We start from the raw sequence: 18,367 nt of genomic DNA on the forward strand, positions 1-18,367 counted from the left end.
TTCACGCGCTCCTTCGTGTGATGGGGAGCAGCCTTCCCATCCCACCCCGAGGCAGGCTGAGATCGAGCCCCGACCATCTCCACACCTTTACAGGCTCGATCGAACACCCCCCCACCACCACCACCACCACGCATCCCTCTACCCCGCCCCCCTCACCAAAAAAAACGTGATCACTGCCCTGTTATCACACAAACGTGTTTAAGGGCGGTGCTGTCATCAAAGGCTGCGAGATGACAAGTCCGAAATAATAATAATAATAATGATAATAAAAAGAGATGCTAAATAAATAACGGCGCATCTCCCGGCACGCGTGACTCCCATGGAATCCGTCACCTCACTACTTCTTCTTCTATCACCAGGCCTCACAAACACATCCACGGGAGCTCTCCCAACCACCACCCAGACTCGCCCCTTCGCCCAGACTCACCGGATTTGAAAAACGCCGCTATGTCTGCCGCGTCCTTCGCAGCCTCGTCCAGTCCCTCCGCTGCGCTCATGGCTGCGGCCGCTTGCATGCGTCCTGCCTGCCTGACTGGCTGCCTGCGAACGGCGGTTGGAAAAATATCCTCCAAGCGAGGCGGGGAGGGGAGGGTCGCGGGGTAGGGGAGCTTCTTTGGTCGCTGAAATGGGGGGGGGGGTTATCGGCGAGATGGGACCCCGGCGCGTTTCATTGAAGCAGCAGCAGCAGCAGCAGCAGCAGCAGAATCCGGTCGTACAATCTGAGCTCCCTTCATTGAGCGAGACGCCTCCTCCTCCATTTTGGCCCGAGAAGGGGGGAAAATCCTGGCGACCGATCGGCGGCGCTCCCGAGTTGGGACGACGAGGGAGGAGGGCGGAGGGAGGAGGAGGAGGAGGAGGGGTGATAGAGAAGGCGGAGGGGAGGGGAGGAGAGGAGAGGCGGATGAGGGCGGAGGGCTATTCCGCTCCGAGTGGTGGGTACTGGGTTGGGGGTGGGTGGGATATCCTGGGATTCCGTTTCGGAGGTGGAGTGGGTTGGGTTGGGTTGGGTTGGGGGCGGGGGCCGGGGGGGGGGGGATTTGGTGCATTGTGCGCCCCCCCCCCTAGATATTCTGTGTGCGCCACTGCACGGCACGCACTGCGGTGCTGGTGCACTGCTGAGTGCGTGGGAGTCGTTCCCTCCTCAGGACTGCTGCACGCCTCCCTCGACGGCCTGATGTTAGTGAAGATGTCAGCGACACACACACACACACACACACACACACACACACACACACACACACACACACACACACACACACACGCATGTTCGTCTCTGCAACAGTGGTGTAATAGTAACAGCCTTCAAAACGTTTTTCACATTGTCGAGCATTTAGCTGTCAGTTCGCTTTATTTCATGAAACATGGATCGCCCCCTTTTTTGGTGTGAAACGCTCGAAGTATAGACCGTTGGGTCGATCTGAGCAAAACATGGAGAACCGATCAATAATCGATAAGGCCTGTTTCGTCGCCCTTCATCTCGCAGTGACGAAGATGATGCTACAGTATGAGGTCATTTGGCCCACAAACCTAACCCAGTTCTCCTTGACAGCTGCGCCTCAGTCACACAGTGACCTTTGTGCAATGCTGCCATCTAGTGGCTGTTTGCTGAAACTGCAGCCGACAAATAAGACGTCATAGACGCACAAACTACACTAAACTATGCATTGTATTTATGTTTAACGCTGCAACAGTGTAATTTCCAAATGTGATCAATAAAGTACATCTATCTATCTATCTATCTATCTATCTATCTATCTATCTATCTATCTATCAAAATACATGGGAAAAATGGCCTTGGCTTGTCTTCCTGTGGTATTTCAATCTAGCTTCATTACTGTTTCCTTGACTTCAAACCGGAAGAGATTTAAAACAAAGACTTCAAATCAGCGATCTGCTCTCAAGTCAATGCCTCCCCACTACCACCACCGTCACAAGCGTCCCGTTGCCTTGGTTACCGCTCACAACATACACTGCTTTGCAAAGCGTGATTTGTGGAAGGTGTCGCGCCAAAAAAAAAGAGCATCAGTTTCGTTGTGAAAAGTTGTATTTTGATAAAAACAAGGTGAAAAGTTCCTCTGCGGAGAGGAATGTTTTTTCCCCCACCATGTCAATCAGCTCTCGGATCGGCAAAACCAGCTTCAGGAGCAGACCAACCCAGGCAGCCGCTCCGACCGAGTCCTTCAGAGAGTTACAGGTTAGTCACTAAACACGGGTATTAGGTTTAGGTTAAATTCTTCTGTTAACCAGCGAGCTGAATTATTCCATTTAAACTCATGCGAAACCAAAGTTTCGCATGATACAACCAGGTAATATTAGTTGTATTACCTGTCTGCACCCTCTAGATGGCAGTGTGTTAATGTTATTGTTGCTGTTGACGACGACGGTCGACGTGCTTTAAAAGGATGCATGGTTTTCCGAAGATGTTAATTATTTAATGCTGGATGACAGCGTGGAACCGGAAGGTGTTTATATGACTATGTATTAACAACAATTATGTCCAGTAATGGTAAAAATAAGCCAGTGTTTTTTCTTTCAAATGAAACAGGTAAATAGTTTGGACATGTAATACGATTCTACAAATCTGTTGATCACCTTGTAGTTTAAGGCCCATTCACAGATATTTCCCCTTTCTTGTGGTTCAAAGTGAGTTTATCTGCATTAACATTTATCGAAGATTAATCGAAGACTAATCGGTACATGCAGTCTAGGAGTTTTCTATCTATCTATCTATCTATCTATCGACTTAAGTGCAACTCTCTTGGTGTGTGTATTGTTTGAGAGTGACTTTAAGAACCGTTATGTCCTTGAGTCTCACAGGTTTGGGTGTATTTTAAAAAGTGGACAAGACCTGCTCTTTGTTTCATTTTGTGTCATTTATCTTTTCTATCTTTTGATTGATCTAATGTAATTGGCAAGTTTAGAGGTGAAGTGAGGATATCCAAGCCTTGACACTAACCCCAAAACCACCACAGAGTTTGGAAACCGTCTTATTTTTGCACAATGGAACGGTTCCATCGACCCAGACATCTGAGAAACCCAAGGGGCCAATGGTGCGAGACGAAATTCAGTCCCCGGAGCCGCTCCTGTGAGACACACCATGCTGGAGTCTGGTGTTGATTTTTTATTTATTTATTTTTTGCAACAGATTTGTTTCAAGCTCTCTGGATCTGTCAGCCCGAGCATCCACAGGGAGAGCAGCGGACCTCTGTCCGTCAAGCTCCTTCACTGGTCTCTCTCCTTCAGATCTCGCCTCTTTATCATTTATTATTTACAGTCACTGTCCTGTTTCATGGCAGTTCAAAATCCAGACAGTTCTGCTTAGAATTGATGGGCTTGCTACTTTTTTTTTTTTTTTTTTAATGAAAAGCCTCAAAATCATTTTTGAAAAAAATATCAAACCATCTGTCGGAGCGCTTTGTTTCTGTGCCACTGAATGCCACAGTGCAAACTAAAGCAATCATGTCTGTGTGAGAGTGCAGGCTTGTGTGTTTTCCAAGGGTAAATATTCATTCATTCATTCATTCATTCATTTTCTTTTTGCTACTCCTGCACTCGGGTTTGTGGGGGTTGCTGAAGCCCAGGGTAAATATTATGACTTGGTAATTTGAAATGCAATAGAATTCATGCTCTCACCCATAAATTTGTTTTGACTGGTTTCTAGACAACGTGCCTCTGCAAAGCAGTTGGAAATTATGCAGCTGAATGACACACTAGCACCTTCACGGTAAAGCTGATTACTGCAGCTGACTTGAAATAATGAACTTCACACATATCATATGTATATATGCATATATTTGGACATCAAAGCAATCAATAGGCTGGGGTGTGTTGTTGTTTGGTTGCCATGCCAGAAAACAACACCGGACCTGCTGTGACACACAATTGAATGAATAGAACATTTGTGCGAACAATTGTTTAATACTTTTTAGACAAAAAGTGGAGGAGTCACTGCATAAAGTGCGTTTCAGCGACGAGAACATGTTTTTTTTTTTTTTTTTAACAAAGTCTTCAACGTTACCACCCACTGTAGGTCTCGTGAATTTTTCTTGCATCTTTCTTTAAATCTGCTTGATTGCTATACCGCACAGCCCTGATTTTCAGACCTGCATGCTTTTTCATTAATTTCCCACACCTGCTTCTGCCGCACTCTGACCCTGACCCAGCTGCCCCAGTAACACCCTGGGCAAGTCGCCAATTTATCTTGAGGCCTCACCGAAAGACAAACAATTAACCTGCATTTTTGAAGCAAAGTAAAAAAGCCAAAAACTAGAGACAGAGCTACCGTGCCTTCCGATCCCCACGGCCATTTATCAGCCACCCTTCCGTCTCCCCTTGGCATTATATTAGGACTGTAAGTTGAGAGGAGGCCTGCGACAATTACCTCGCTGACAGACGGTCATCCAACACCATCGTGCACTTGCTAGTCCTGTTTAGGCACAACACTCCCATAATTTCGGGGCAGTAACCTCTCTCACATGGTGTGCACTGGAAGGGCCGATGGCTCGCCCACTGTAGCGAAACCACCGGCCGGTTTGTCTCCGCTTCTTTGTTGGGAGCTGTAATTCCCCTGACTGCCAATTAAGACGGCGGACACACGTGAAAAGAGGTGTCAGACTGAAAGGCTGATGGCGATGCTGCATTTTAAACCTGACTGTCAAAACAAGGTAAGGCGACTCCGGGAGCTCTGAAGTTACCAACGACACCGGCGCCTCGAATCTCCCCGTCGGCCAAATGCAATTCAAGATGAATGCGTCGGCACCTTGTGAATGGCTGAATGATGATGAATGTGTGAGGATACCTCTAGCAGGGTTCAGCTAGAGAGTCTCTTCCTAGCGGGTTTCTGAGGAAAAGCATGGAAGATGAGGTTATTTGTACTGATTATGATTCATATCAGAGACGATTGCTTTGTCATATTTTGTGTTACAGGATTTTTAATTCAAAAGTTTTCAGTGATTAGTTGTTTCGGCATTAAAGGTTCTATATTACGCAAGAACACATGAATATAATGGACTGTGTCTTTTACATATGGCTGACACGACCCTTTGTGATGTCACAAAATAGGGACATTGCACGCATACCTCTCCTGGGTTAGTGCCAACGCCTCCAGCCAGCTGATTGCTCTGCTCTTGCACATTCTTTTTGCACCTATCAAACAAGTGGACGGTACGCCGAAGCTAAATGCAATATTTTCATCAAAGGCTGTAAACTAAGGGCTAAAAATATGCTGTTCTCTTCAAATAATTGATCGTGAGCAGCAGCTTCACCAGCGATCTAAAATGTTTATCATCAGGGACCTTAAAAAACACCCAATAATTAGATTTTCAAAACAACCTGTGGAAAAGATTTATATTACCTTTTATAGCACTTTGTGAGTATTGCTAAGAAACCAAAACCACCAAAGACCATTCATTTTAAATGGAGCAATTATGTGCAATCATTCTCCATCAGGTTCTCTTACTAATTTGTGTGGAAAATAAACGAGGAGATCAGTCTCCCGTATGATCTATCTCTCATAACTGTAATCTTGTTTGAATGGGCTGATGGAGATTGATTGCACCGGCCATTGAAGGAAAAGCTGACTGAGTGACCGCCGCGCCTAACTTGATAGTCCCCCGCATTCATGCAAATGAGAGGGTGATAGCAGGAGGAGACATGGGAGCGTGTGAGGACAGACAGGTGAGGAGCAGCCGCGATGTCGCAAGTCTGGAAACAAACACTGTCCAAAGTCATCAAGGTAAGAAATCGACGCAGCGGGACGACCGAGGAATTTGCCGCTCTGCCATGGGTGGACTGTCTCCTGGGACTTTTTTCACAAAAAAAAAAAAAAAAAATTTACCTGTGTGATAAGAAGCGCTAGCTCAGATTCCATTTGCCACAGCGTAAAATAGAGACGAGCAAAAGCAGCTGAATACACAAGCTTTGAGCGACTGAATATTTCGTATTTATTCTCTCTCACTGAGTTCTGTTTCATATTTGGCGAACCACTCAAAACCACCTGGCACTTCTTTTTCAAGCCAAAAAAAAAAAAAAATCATTTTAGTCCTCGTCAAACTGCTTTGTATTATACCATTTATTTATTTATTTTTGCCACATATGTTTCCTCTGGTTCTGAAAAGTCTGTTTATTACAGGGATTCCCAGGCAGACCGTAGTTTAGCCGAGGATTATTTATCCCTGAATTGGGCCGTCCACATCCACATCTGGGTCCCTGTTGGCTGAATAAATGAATGTGGATCGCAGCGTGTGTATGTGTGGGTGTCCTTTCTGCCATTGTAGGAGTCTGTCATTGTTGGCTAGTGTATTTTGCCCCGTATTTGCATTCAGTGGCTGATCTGGTTTGTTTGCATAATCTGCACCATATAGGATTGTGTCTTTGTTGTTTGCCTCTGGGCCGCAGCCTGACTTGGGTCTTCACACAATTTGAGAATGAAAGGCTGATGGGGGCTTTAAGGGGGGTCCCCTGGCAGCCAGTGATTTGGGATGCTTATTGTATCGCTAGCTTGTGATGTTTCCTGTATCCCTGCACGTTGAGGTTGTTGTTTGTAGTCACGGTCCTCGTAATCAAACGTTTCATGCCATTTTTCTCGGTCTCGGATATGTAAAATGTTTCTTCGCCCCGTTACAAAGGGTGAAGAAAACTAATGTGTGCTCGCTGGCGGTTGGCGTATTGACAGAAAGCATGAGCAAAGGATGATGTTGATTTAGGGTGAATTCTGAGCTGCAGCGTGTTTGATGGGTTATATGAGGTCTTGCAAAAATAACGCAACTCGTCTTTGATAGACATTGCATTGAGTGTGATCTGTGTTGCGAAGCCGCTAATGGCTCTCCACAAGCCATTTTTGACGGCTGTGATTCTGTCGGCATGCTTCACCTCACTCTGCCTGACTGCGTGAGCGGCCCTCTCGTCTCTGGCTGACAAAGATCAATGCCTCCTCTCTTAACCACCGTATCACAGAGAGAACCATTCCTCCTCTCTATATTGTTCCTGCCCCATTATTCCCAATTGTTCTCCCTCGCCTTGAGCTCAGGGAACGTACAATGCAGTTTCTCTTGTTTTCTTGCTTACTTATGGCTTCCATTTCATTTCTGACTAAATGAATAACTTATTTTGCTTCTGCACAGCTTAAGAAAATAAAGAATCACTTCCCACGCACTTTGCCGCAGTCAATAAAACTGAAAAAAAGACAGAGTGGATGCCCGTGGCTCACTGCGGCCTGCACGATATCCAATAAAGAATGCAAAATATCAGCAATTGAAAAAGATTCTAATAATACATAAACAAACAAACATACAAATGATTAAATAAAATGCGTCATCGTAACGTATATTACAGTCCATAGCTGCCAATTTATTCACATTGCTATCAGTGTTTATTTTCCATGTACACGTATATTTAAACTCAACAGAGTCCAACACAGTTTCAACACAAAATCAGCCCACACAGTTTGACCCCTAAAACTGGAACTCATCTTGATTTGTTATCATTCCCATCGCACTTGTTTCAAGGATAAACAGTCCTCTTAAATGATCATTTCTGTCATCTATTTTCTCTCTTTTATCTGCCTGTCTTGTGCCTGCTTTTTCTTTTTTTTTTTGTTCTTGTCTTCTCTCGCTGCCTAACGTCGCTCGGTCGCCCTTACCGAAATCTGTATCAGACATCTTTCCTCTCAGCGTACCTACCAAGGCTTTATAATGTTTTCAGTGATTTGAGTCGCTCTTGCATGAATAGAAACCTACTGAAGTTTTGTGTTTGAACAGAATGTTCTTTTCTTAATGGCATCAACTTAATGAAAGTATAGCTGCCACTTCATTGCAAAGGGAATGGTTTTGCTCAAAGAAATGGACCAGGATGGGAAGAACAAGAGATATGTATTTGTTTTTAAAGTCTTTATTGAAAAAAAAAAATTTTTTTTGATTATAATCAAGATACAAACTAGACTAATGGGTTCAAATAGAACACCATGTCGAGCAAGCTCTATACTTAGGGTGACCTGTCACATAAAGGATGCTTCCTGCTTGTTGTCGGAAAAAATCTTTTTAAAAGATGGCCACACTGACGTCAATGCAAAAGGTATTTTTGAGACAGGAATAGCTGCTCCTGTCATTCCATTTATATTCTAGACAAAAGCAGGCTTAAATGAGAGGATTTAAATGCGCCCTGCAGCTTGCACAAACCGCGCACAGTCAGGCTTCGTGTCATTTATTGGTTAACCTTGTTCTGTGTTACCGAACAGTGTAGCCTGGCAACCCGCTGCGGTTAATGTAACTGGCCCTAAACACGAGCTGCAGCTGAGCTTCCTGTGTTTGTTGTTTAATCTTTGCTAAGAAACATGAATGTTGCATACGGCTAAAAAAAAAAAATTTTTTAAATAAATTAAAATCAAGGTGTCGACTACATCTTGATTGACTGCATTCTGATGTGGAGCTACTGCAAAACATTTTATTTGATCGCTATCTAAAGTCTAATTATTATAATATCATTTCACAATTACACTCAAACATTCATGTATCATTCCTGGAATAAAATGGATTTACAAATTAAAACTTGAAATATGTGCAACTACCAAAGTTCTCATCTGTACTCTCTGACTGCAAATACTTTCAAATGGCTTTTTGCACCGTAGGGACAAACTGTGATGGCTGTGATGACTCACAGTCATTAATGGTCTCATATTGTGAGTGAGCGTTTTCCAATAAAACTGTGTCTCTGCTCTGTCAGTGAGTTTCCCAGAAATGAAGAAACTCCATCCTTTTTTGACTTGGCCCCCCGCCAAAATCACGGGCTTAAACAGGATCCCTGTGTAATGTCAAAAATGGCACTGATACCTCTCCCGGGTTAGCAACAACACCTCAAGCCTTTGAGGACGTACACAAGAAGGCATCAGTTTTAGCAGGAAGCTGGAACTGCATTTTTACAGGAGGCTCTTCACAGACAGCTCAATATGTTGTTGGAGATCCGTAGATTGGAAAATTAATTGTACAAAAATGAAAGTTAAAGATCTGGCAAAGCGTATAAATTTAACATTTGAAATAGTAAAACAAGTGAATATGTTCAACAAAACTCATATTTGCCCCATATTCCTTTGCAGAGTTATACATTGAACATAACACATCAAGGCACTGCATCTTTAATCAATTTAAAAGCACAAAATCATTGTTAAAACTAAAATTGCACCTGTGTCCCGCCCAGCAAAAGCTAAAAGAGGAGCGTGAGGCAAAGAGGGCTCAGCTGGATGGACGACACGACTACATCCTCAGCATCGTGGCCTCGTGCCTGGGGCTGGAGAAGGCTGACGTGGAGGACGCCATCCTGGAAGGAAACCAGGTGCCCCTTCTAAGTCTTTCGTACAGGCAGCCTCATTGCGGAATGCACAAGTCGTCATTCAATAGCATATAATGCTGATTTCGGTTATTTTGTGGTTGTGATTGTGCGTGCAACCTGTAGATTGAGCGTATGGAGCAGTTCTTCGTGGCTGAAGGTCTCCCCCATCTCATGCTCTACTATCAGAACACTGGGCCTGCTGAAACAGGTAGACGTTGCACTCAGTGTAATTGCTGGAAACACACACACACACACACACACACACACACACACACACACACACACTCACTCACAAATGTTGAGTTTGAAGGGAAGAGGATCGGGGTAACAGAGATGGTGACACAGCTTGTTGTTCTCCTGCACCTAATGTCCGTTTCAGCAGCAGCAGCAGCAGCAGCGGCGGCACCAGCGGCAGCCGCCTCAGTTTCCTCCCAGCATGTTGCCCAGCAGCCGGATCGCAGCAGGAAGTCCAAAGTGTTTGTGACAGATGGGAGGGATGTGCCACTCACTGGAGTGTGTGTTTTCTTCACCAGAGCCAACACCTCCAAGACAATTACCTCTGAGAACATCCACAGGGTGAGTCACTGTGTCACAGCTCCTTCTCCGACAGTTTGGAGGAGGGGAAGGAAAGTTGGCCGAAACGCAAAACATTGTTTAAATGCATCTCATTTCAAAACGTGTGTGTGTGTGTGTGTGTGTGTGTGCGTTTCCAGTAGCTGAGAGAACCTTTGAACTACTGGGCTCTTGCACAGCAGGATTCCCTCAATGCCACAGGGAGATAAGCATTCGGATCATTGCTGATCACCAGTAGCGCTAATAATAGGGGACCTGTTACACACACAGGAGCCGTTACAACACACACACACACACACATTTATGTTACCAACAGGGTGGAAGATCTAGTTATTTTGGAAATGAAAAAACAAAACAAAAAAACAATGTAAAGATTCACTTATGGACCTTCAGTCACACAATTACTTTAAATGTGATTTTTTATTTTTTACAGGCAACAAGCGACGTTTACCTATAGAAGTGTGGTCCTTGAACACAGCGCGCACGCATGCACACACACATACAAATGAAAGGTCAGAATTAGAAATGATCACTTTGTGCAAACAAAGTGTCAAACAACCTCAAATTCAGGTCTGACAAAACACTAACTAAAAAACACACAGTTACCAAAAAGTCAACTACAAGGCAACTCAACTTGTTGTGATTCAACCAATCAAACAAAGTGATTCATTATTCATGGCCGGGGTCTCGGGTCAGCTCTGTACCACAGCAGCTCCCTTAACCAAATCTGTGCTTGCATGCAGCAGTTCACATTCACGTCTCTGCTCCGTTTTCAGGAGGTCAATTTTAACATGCTGGACACAAGAGAGGGGGGCCTCTTAAAAAGTGTGGAGCAGCTGCTGTCGGAAATCTTCATCCCAACGCTGAGGAAGATGAACCACGGCTGGGGGGACACGGCCACTTCGCAGGCGCAGACCGTCAAGCAGGACTTCATCTCGTCCTTGGAGGGATTCGTGTCCGTTCTGGCAGGAGCCCAGGAGAGTCTGCAGGAAAGGGTAAAAAACACCTTCTGTGACGCCTCAGGCTGAACTCGCATGGACCAAGTGAAGCATCTGGAAAAGTTAGTTTTGCACTGGTGGGAAAAAAAGTTTTTGGACAGCCAGTGATGCATTTGAGAATCACTCTTAAGTCTTAAAGTGCAGTTTCTTTTAGTACGGCCACCCACCACCCACAGGCTTCCTTCTGCATATGCACGTGCACATCCTGGATGCTTGAGACTGCTCTTTGTTTGTGTGTGTTTTTGATGCAGCGACTTTTGAAATAAATGCAAAACATGTTTTACCCCCACAGATATTTTCTATTAACAAATGTATATTAATTTACTGTATATCAATCAATAGTAAATTACTCGTATAGGTAGATGAGGGGCGACACGGTAGCGCAGTGGTTAGCGCTGCCGCCTCACAGCAAGAAGGTCGTGGGTTCAATTCCGGACCTGGGACCTTTCTGTGTGGAAAGCATGTTTGCATGTTCTCCCCGTGTCTGCGTGGGTTCTCTCCGGGTTCTCCGGCTTCCTCCCACTGTCCAAAAACATGCATGTGAGGTCAATTGAACACTCTAAATTGTCCATAGGCGTGTATGTGAGTGTGAATGGTTGTTTGTCTCTATGTGGCCCTGCTATGAACTGCTGACTTGTCCAGGGTGTCACCCTGCCTTTGCCCTGAGACAGCTGGGATAGGCTCCAGCAGACCCCCGTGACCCTGAGCTCAGGAATGAATGAATGAATGAATGAAAAAAAGAATTCAAGGCTGTCTGACAATTAAAGATGCAACACTGCAACCAATGACAAGAAAAAGCCTGTCTTGACCACAACCTGTGAGCACACAGGTCAAAGGTTGCGAACACACAGTGTCATTTCAGGACAGCACTGCAGAAAAAAAACAACAACAAACAAACAAAAACAAAACAGTGGTTTGAGCGTTGCCACGTGTCTGCAATCTCCTCCAGGTGACCTTTAAAGAGTGCGACACGTTCGACCTCCGTGTGCTGAAAGGTCCTTCAGACTACGTGGCGGCGGCCAACAGCTCGGAGACGACCGAAAAGGTCGAGGCCTGCATGAAAGTCTGGATCAAGCAGATCGAACAGGTGTGCAGAGTTGGAGACACCGAGAGCTTTGTTTAATTGTTAGTCAATAGGCATTGAACCTTTTACATTCCTGTCATTTTTTCAGTTCTTGGATTTGAAGGAAAAGATTTGAGTGTAGCTGTTGTCTGATGATATGGGCTGAAGAGTTCCATTCATGTATATATATATATATATATATATATACATATATATATATATATATGTATATATATATATATATATATATATATATATATATATATATATATATATATATATACATATATAAATATATATATATATATATATACATATATATATACATGTATATATATATATATATTTACATATATACATATATATCTCAATTACATAAATGCATTTTATGTGTTTTATAATCGTACTTTTGTTGTGTTATTTTGGCTTCACACAGTGTTGTAATTTATTTTTTCTAATGGAAATGTTCTATTCGTATTTATATACATGCTTCGGGAAAACTAACCCATTAAAAAGATACACAACAATACAAGTTCATTTGGAAGCTATTATGAGATCATTACGGGATTCAAAACATCCACAGTCACAGAGAGAACTGGATTATTTTGTCAACCACAATGGCGGCTTCCACTGTGAGCGACGTCTTCCTCTTTTTATCAGGTTTTAGCCGAGAGCGACCAACTGAGGAAGGAGGCGGACGACCTCGGCCCCCGAGCCGAGCTGGACCACTGGAAAAAGCGAATGTCCCGCTTCAACTACCTCCTGGAGCAGCTCAAGAGTCCCGACGTCAAGGCTGTGCTCGGCGTGGTGCTGATGGCTAAATCTAAACTCATAAAGGTCAGAGGGCAGGACTCGACTGAACCCTCGTTTTCTATCAGTCCCATTTCCGGGTCTGTTATTTTGGAGGTGATAACAGGCCTCTTCTTGTACTTCAGACGTGGCGGGAGCTGGACGCCAGGATCACCGACACAGCCAACGAGGCCAAAGACAATGTCAAGTACCTCTACAGTCTGGAGAAGTTCTGTGATCCACTCTACAACAGTGACCCTGTAGGAGACGTTTTATCTCAAAAGTCAAAACTGAGCACGCAGAGCAGCATAATTGCACCAGTCTCACAGTTCAAATAAAAGCCTGGCGCAAAAATACTCTTTTCCATCACACATGTAATTGCAGATAGACTCTTGTGTGGTGAATTTACTCCAATTCTATAAAGGTTCATTGTTGTTCACATGCAGGTTTCAATGGTGGACGCAATCCCAGGTCTGATTAATGCCATCAGAATGATTCACAGCATATCTCGCTACTACAACACATCCGAGAAGATCACGTCCCTCTTTGTAAAGGTGGGCTCTGCTCCACTGCAAGAGATAATGTAACGTCAGTCGGTAACCTGCAACGTATTTTCCTATCACCGGCGTAGCCGTGCTTCATTTGTTATTCCTGTCCACACTGCTAGGTGACGAACCAGATGATCACAGCATGCAAGGCCTACATCACAAACAACGGCTCCAATTCAATATGGGACCAGCCTCAGCGACTCGTGGTGGACAAAATCAAAGCTGCCATCCACCTCAACCAGGTGCGTGATGGATTGTGCTGCACGAGAAATGTTTGATCACAAGATGTTTATGAACTGAACAATGTCATGGACGTGGTGGCTTCAAATGCGTCCTTCAGGAGTACCAGCGGTGTTTCCACAAGACCAAAGAGAAGCTGGAGCAGACTCCCAACGAGAGGCAGTTTGACTTCAGCGAGATGTACATTTTCGGAAAGTTCGACACGTTCCAGCGGAGGCTCAACAAGATCTTGGAGATGTTCAGCACCATTTCTACCTACTCTGTCCTGCAAGACTCGAAGATAGAGGGCCTCGAAACCATGGCCACAAGGTTTCAAGTAGGTGTTTTGTGACCTAGACGGGTTTGCACTCTTGCTATTTCCTGTCTAGAAAATTGCAAGTTATTGGGAAGCTGTTGCTAAAAATGGGAACGATTGAAAAAGAAAAGAAATGCACATTTAAAATCCTATGCAATGAAGATATATGTTTATTCCAGCATTCCAGTGGAGCAACCTCAAATGATAAGTGATCTGTGAGAACAAAAAACCAAACAGAAACACAAAGATCTCCCTAATGAAGCATATTTATTCACCCGTTCCAAACCTTCTGCATAATCACTCGATGAGCTTTCTGCAACCTTTCACATTTTTTAAGGTGACAAAAGCATTTGTTGTTCTGTCAGTGCTTTTTGGGACATCATAAAGAGCTAATATAGCACACGCTTTCTGCAGTGAGGAAAACAAAAAGCAGGACAGGATGGTCTTTTCTCATCTTTGGGGAGTTCACTCACAGGCCTGAAACATAATTTAGAGAAAATATAGATGATGGGATCTTTTCAAAAGATAGGACCTTTATTGCATCGTGAACGAAAACTGCCGTCAGATAAATTATCGTCATGAATGGATTACAAACGCACAGAAACTGCAACATGTCTATACATCCAACCCCAAAAACCCATTTTTAGGCTGCAGATAATAATGACTGTTTGGTATTTTCCTCTTGGGACTAATTATGTAAACTGTCTGTTTGTTTCTGCTTCCTTGGATGCACAGACTGCAGAAATGCAGGGGAAATGGGAGGTAACCGCTCAAAACAGCGCTGACTTTAGTCTGTTTGCATAGTCGAGAGCATGAAGGCATCACGGTGTGAACTCATCCGCAAAATACTTTCTCTTTATTCAGTGACTGCATGGTAGTAGTAACTGCATGGAACATTAGCAGAACAAATTGCAAGTTTTTGTGAGTCACTCAATGTTAAAAATGTTTACTTATTTTTCTTTGACTTCTCACCTGCATTTTTGCCTTTTTACAAACTTTGCTGCAGTAACTAAACTGATTGAACTGACTGCAAACCCCAGTTTGTACAGACTATCAGCTACAGCTATCAGCTATCTCTTGAGGATATACAAAATTTACTGCCAACATTAACTATTCACTTAGACATTTTCTATGCCCTCAGTGTGCCATCTTATGTTTTGAAATTCTCAATAACTCCCTGACTTATTCACATTATCTGAATTTGTGATGTCCCCAGTTGAAATAAAATACATTTAATAAAGGAAGTCATAGCTTTCTTTCTGAAATTCAGTCATTCGGGTTATTAAGAAGAATCAGGTGTCACTGTTTATGCACTAAATGCAGATGTGTTTTGTTGACAGGCTATTGTGGTGAACATGAAGCAAAAGCATTACAGTTTCCTCGACCAGAGAAGAACTGACTTCGATGTCGACTATGATGAATTCTGCAAAAGCACTGCTGAGCTTCATGTAAGTGAGAATAAACGTTCTCTTATGGTGGTGGGGGTAAAAAAAGTTAAAAGGTTTACCCAGACATTTACCATAATTGAGATTTATTTTGATATATAGGCAAGTGGGGCTCAGAATGGACCATTTTTCACGCAGTTTGGTGTTTTCCTTTCCAGGACCAGCTGAAGAGGTTCATGGACAGCACATTTGAAAAAATACAGAACACTGAACGAGCCCTGAATGTGTTGAAGAAGTTTGAAAGGTAAACATTTCCCACTTTGAGTAAAATACATTCCAATGTATCTTTGGCACAAAATCCCTTATCCCTGTGGCACATTCATTGTAATACTTTAAACTTGGGTCACTTTTTGACTTAAACTAGCCGTATTGAACTAAACGGTTTTCACTGTGGAGATTGCCTCACGCAATCATTGCCTCAGTATCAGTATTAAACACAGATCTTTTAAACAGGTCGTATTAGATTAAACCTTTAAAAAGCAATATCCTAATAATTTGTCTTCTCCAAAAAAACAGGCTGGGCATCCCAGATCTTGGCATTGATGAGAGGTATCAGCAATTGCTGCAAAACTATGGCAAAGACATTGAAAATATCTCCAGACTTTACATGAAACAGAAACTGGACCCTCCTATTGGCCGGGACTTGCCCCCAGTGGCAGGTCGCATCCTGTGGGCGCGCCAGTTGTCCAGCAGGATCCGAGCTCCAATGGAACTTTTCCAGCAGGTAAAGTGCTTTGGCCTTTTCAATGCAAACACATCAATGGAGTGGCGCAAAGCTGATGCCAAACTGGTTTGAAGTCATGCAGTGAAGACTCAATCTCTTCACATACAGCACCCAGGAGTGTTCACCACCCCAGAGGCCAAGAGGATCATTAGGAATTATAACAGAGTATCAGGCGTCCTGCTGGAGTTTGAGATCCTCTACCATCGCGACTGGATGAAAAAAGTAGGAAGAGAAATACCACACGTTGATTCAAGTATTACGGCAAAATTAAATGCAAGAGATGTTTCTTGAGTTATTGTTGAATCATATACTGTATATATATTGACTCATTTTCTAAACTCAATGCACATCAACCTAATGACGGGCAAAAATGACCAATGAGCTCTGAAAACTCTCTACACAGACGGAGGATGCCCGAGTTGGTCTGCAGGCGTCTCTACTCGTCCGCTCTGCCAAAACAGGAGAACTGTTTGTGAACTTTGACCCCGAGATCCTGACCCAGATCAGGGAGGTGAACTGCATGACCAGGATGAATCTGGAAATCCCATCTTTTGGAATTCAGCTACAGCAGAAACAGAACTCCCTGAAGAAGAACAACCAGAAACTGCAGGTGGGTGTCGAGCACGTTTTCCTCATTTCAAATTAGATTTATTGCAACTAGGACTAATAAAACATATTGCAATTATTTTACATTGGATTGTCCCATCCTCCTCCATCCAGTTCATGTTAAGTGAGAACACCAGAGTGAGGGCAAAGATACAGAGCGTTTTTGAACAACTGGCTGTGCCGCATGTTGCAAAGGTAAGATGTGATGATGTCAAAGTGACGTTGCAGATCGCACTGCATATAATTCAGAATTACATTTATTGAACTAAGGGGTTCAAAAAGTTTCACTCTTTGTTAAATAAAAAGAAAAGTGAGATGAGTTATTAAAGAATGTCAGCAAGAATGAAAGGAAAGAGGCAGAAAATGTTGTATGGTGTAGAGACACTGACTGGCACTGAAGAAACAACAGGAGGCAGAGATGGAGAAAGCAGGGAAAACGGCAGAGGAGACACTGAATATTTCGGTAGATGAATGTTGATGTTGGAACTGGCAGGCAGGAGGCCTAGAGAATAATATAGAGAGAGGAGATTTCCGGGGAGAGTAAGACGGGACGTGAAGTTAGTTGGTGTGAGAGAAGAGGCTGCAGGGGAGGAGAGGGTTCGATGGAGGCAGATGGTTCCCTGTGGCCGCCCCTGAAGAGAACCGCTGAAGAGAGAAGTCACAGAAGAAGAAGACACAGTGCATTTAACAGCGGCACTTCATGGTACATTTTATTTATACGCGCCTTTCAAAACTGTCAACTACACTTCACAGGAAAAATGGGGTGATAGGGAAAAGGACAAAAGACAAAAGAAAAGTACGACGGTCACACGGAAAATGATGGTTTAAATCGCGAGAAGACATTCCACATTCCGTCCGCAGTGGAGGAGGAAGAGCTGAGCGTGCGAGAGGGTGTGGAGGAGGAGCAGGCTGGTGGAGGGCCGCGGAAGGCAAGAGGCGGAATCTTGGATAACAGGGGTGATGTGATGAGTCGGAGGGGTTCTGGAAATATTCGGAGCGGCAGAGTTCTGGACTTGTTGAAGTTGTTTTGCAAGTAATGTTGAATAGATGAAGGTCATGAACAGAAAATAATCACTGAAGGAAAACTAAACCAATGGATGAATATATAAAGAAGCTGTAAAGTCTTATTTATCCAGCTGCCACTGAACTTTAGGTTAAACACGTGCGTGACAATAAATTCTTGGCATGGGACGGGTGAAAGAATGGCGGCACGGCACTCGGCAGCCGCTACACAACATGCATCCATTATTGCCGAATGTGCAGGTGGACGACGCCATCCAGCCGGGCCTGATCGCCCTCAACTGGACGTCTCTCAATATCGACAAATACCTCGACCGCATCGACAAAGCTTTGGGTAAGCTGAAACTCCCTGAAAGGTCCATGTTGAACACGCCATGTCAGGTAATGCGAGACACCTGGCAGCTCGGCCGCCACCGGGCCCTGATGAGGTTCAACTAATTTTCCTTCTGTTTTTTTTTTTTTTGTTCTTTGCATTCGATGCATCATTGTTTCTCTCCCCTTCAAACTGCAGTGGACCTGGAGCTGTTGATGGACAGGGTGAACGACTTGGTGGAGTACAGGATAGAGGCGGTGCTGCAGGAGATGAGTGGCTCCACTCTGTGCATGCTGCCAGAGGATGAGCCGGTCACCTCGGAGGAGTTTGTTCGCACGACCAGGGTAAGTCTGAGCCATAATGGCTTTTCTTTGTCTGGATTCCAGTGAGTCGCACACATGGTTCTGCATCATATCCACATTCAATTAGATT

General features: G+C 44.0%; 2 protein-coding genes across 7 annotated transcripts in view; one reads left to right on the forward strand and one right to left on the reverse strand.

Annotated features, from left to right (window-relative positions):
- triob (trio Rho guanine nucleotide exchange factor b) overlaps nt 1-831 on the reverse strand; it is a 95,527-nt gene extending 94,696 nt beyond the window's left edge. For 2 of the 3 annotated variants that reach the window (XM_076012849.1, XM_076012848.1), the window contains exon 1: nt 428-826. In XM_076012849.1, coding sequence (XP_075868964.1) covers nt 428-515 — 88 coding nt within the window. In that variant the 5' untranslated portion in view covers nt 516-826. Of the gene's footprint in view, nt 1-427 lie in introns of all 3 variants that reach the window. The other variant, XM_076012852.1, reaches the window with a different exon arrangement.
- A 1,186-nt stretch (nt 832-2,017) lies between these two features.
- Nucleotides 2,018-18,367, forward strand: part of dnah5 (dynein, axonemal, heavy chain 5) — a 77,683-nt gene continuing 61,333 nt past the window's right edge. The window contains exons 1-19 of one of the 4 annotated variants that reach the window (XM_076012498.1): nt 2,018-2,194; nt 9,190-9,324; nt 9,445-9,535; nt 9,704-9,897; nt 10,671-10,889; nt 11,842-11,979; nt 12,616-12,792; nt 12,891-13,004; nt 13,191-13,298; nt 13,412-13,534; nt 13,633-13,848; nt 15,168-15,275; nt 15,431-15,516; nt 15,789-15,996; nt 16,105-16,218; nt 16,400-16,606; nt 16,717-16,797; nt 17,866-17,956; nt 18,134-18,279. In XM_076012498.1, coding sequence (XP_075868613.1) covers nt 2,105-2,194; nt 9,190-9,324; nt 9,445-9,535; nt 9,704-9,897; nt 10,671-10,889; nt 11,842-11,979; nt 12,616-12,792; nt 12,891-13,004; nt 13,191-13,298; nt 13,412-13,534; nt 13,633-13,848; nt 15,168-15,275; nt 15,431-15,516; nt 15,789-15,996; nt 16,105-16,218; nt 16,400-16,606; nt 16,717-16,797; nt 17,866-17,956; nt 18,134-18,279 — 2,646 coding nt within the window. In that variant the 5' untranslated portion in view covers nt 2,018-2,104. Of the gene's footprint in view, nt 2,195-9,189; nt 9,325-9,444; nt 9,536-9,700; nt 9,898-10,670; nt 10,890-11,841; nt 11,980-12,615; nt 12,793-12,890; nt 13,005-13,190; nt 13,299-13,411; nt 13,535-13,632; nt 13,849-15,167; nt 15,276-15,430; nt 15,517-15,788; nt 15,997-16,104; nt 16,219-16,399; nt 16,607-16,716; nt 16,798-17,865; nt 17,957-18,133; nt 18,280-18,367 lie in introns of all 4 variants that reach the window. The other 3 variants (XM_076012499.1, XM_076012500.1, XM_076012501.1) reach the window with 3 other exon arrangements.

The sequence above is a fragment of the Nelusetta ayraudi genome, unplaced genomic scaffold, assembly GCF_046127955.1.
Source record: "Nelusetta ayraudi isolate G7.1 ecotype Tasmania unplaced genomic scaffold, CSIRO-AGI_Nayr_v1 ptg000136l, whole genome shotgun sequence".
In the NCBI taxonomy this organism is placed as follows: Eukaryota; Metazoa; Chordata; class Actinopteri; order Tetraodontiformes; family Monacanthidae; genus Nelusetta; species Nelusetta ayraudi.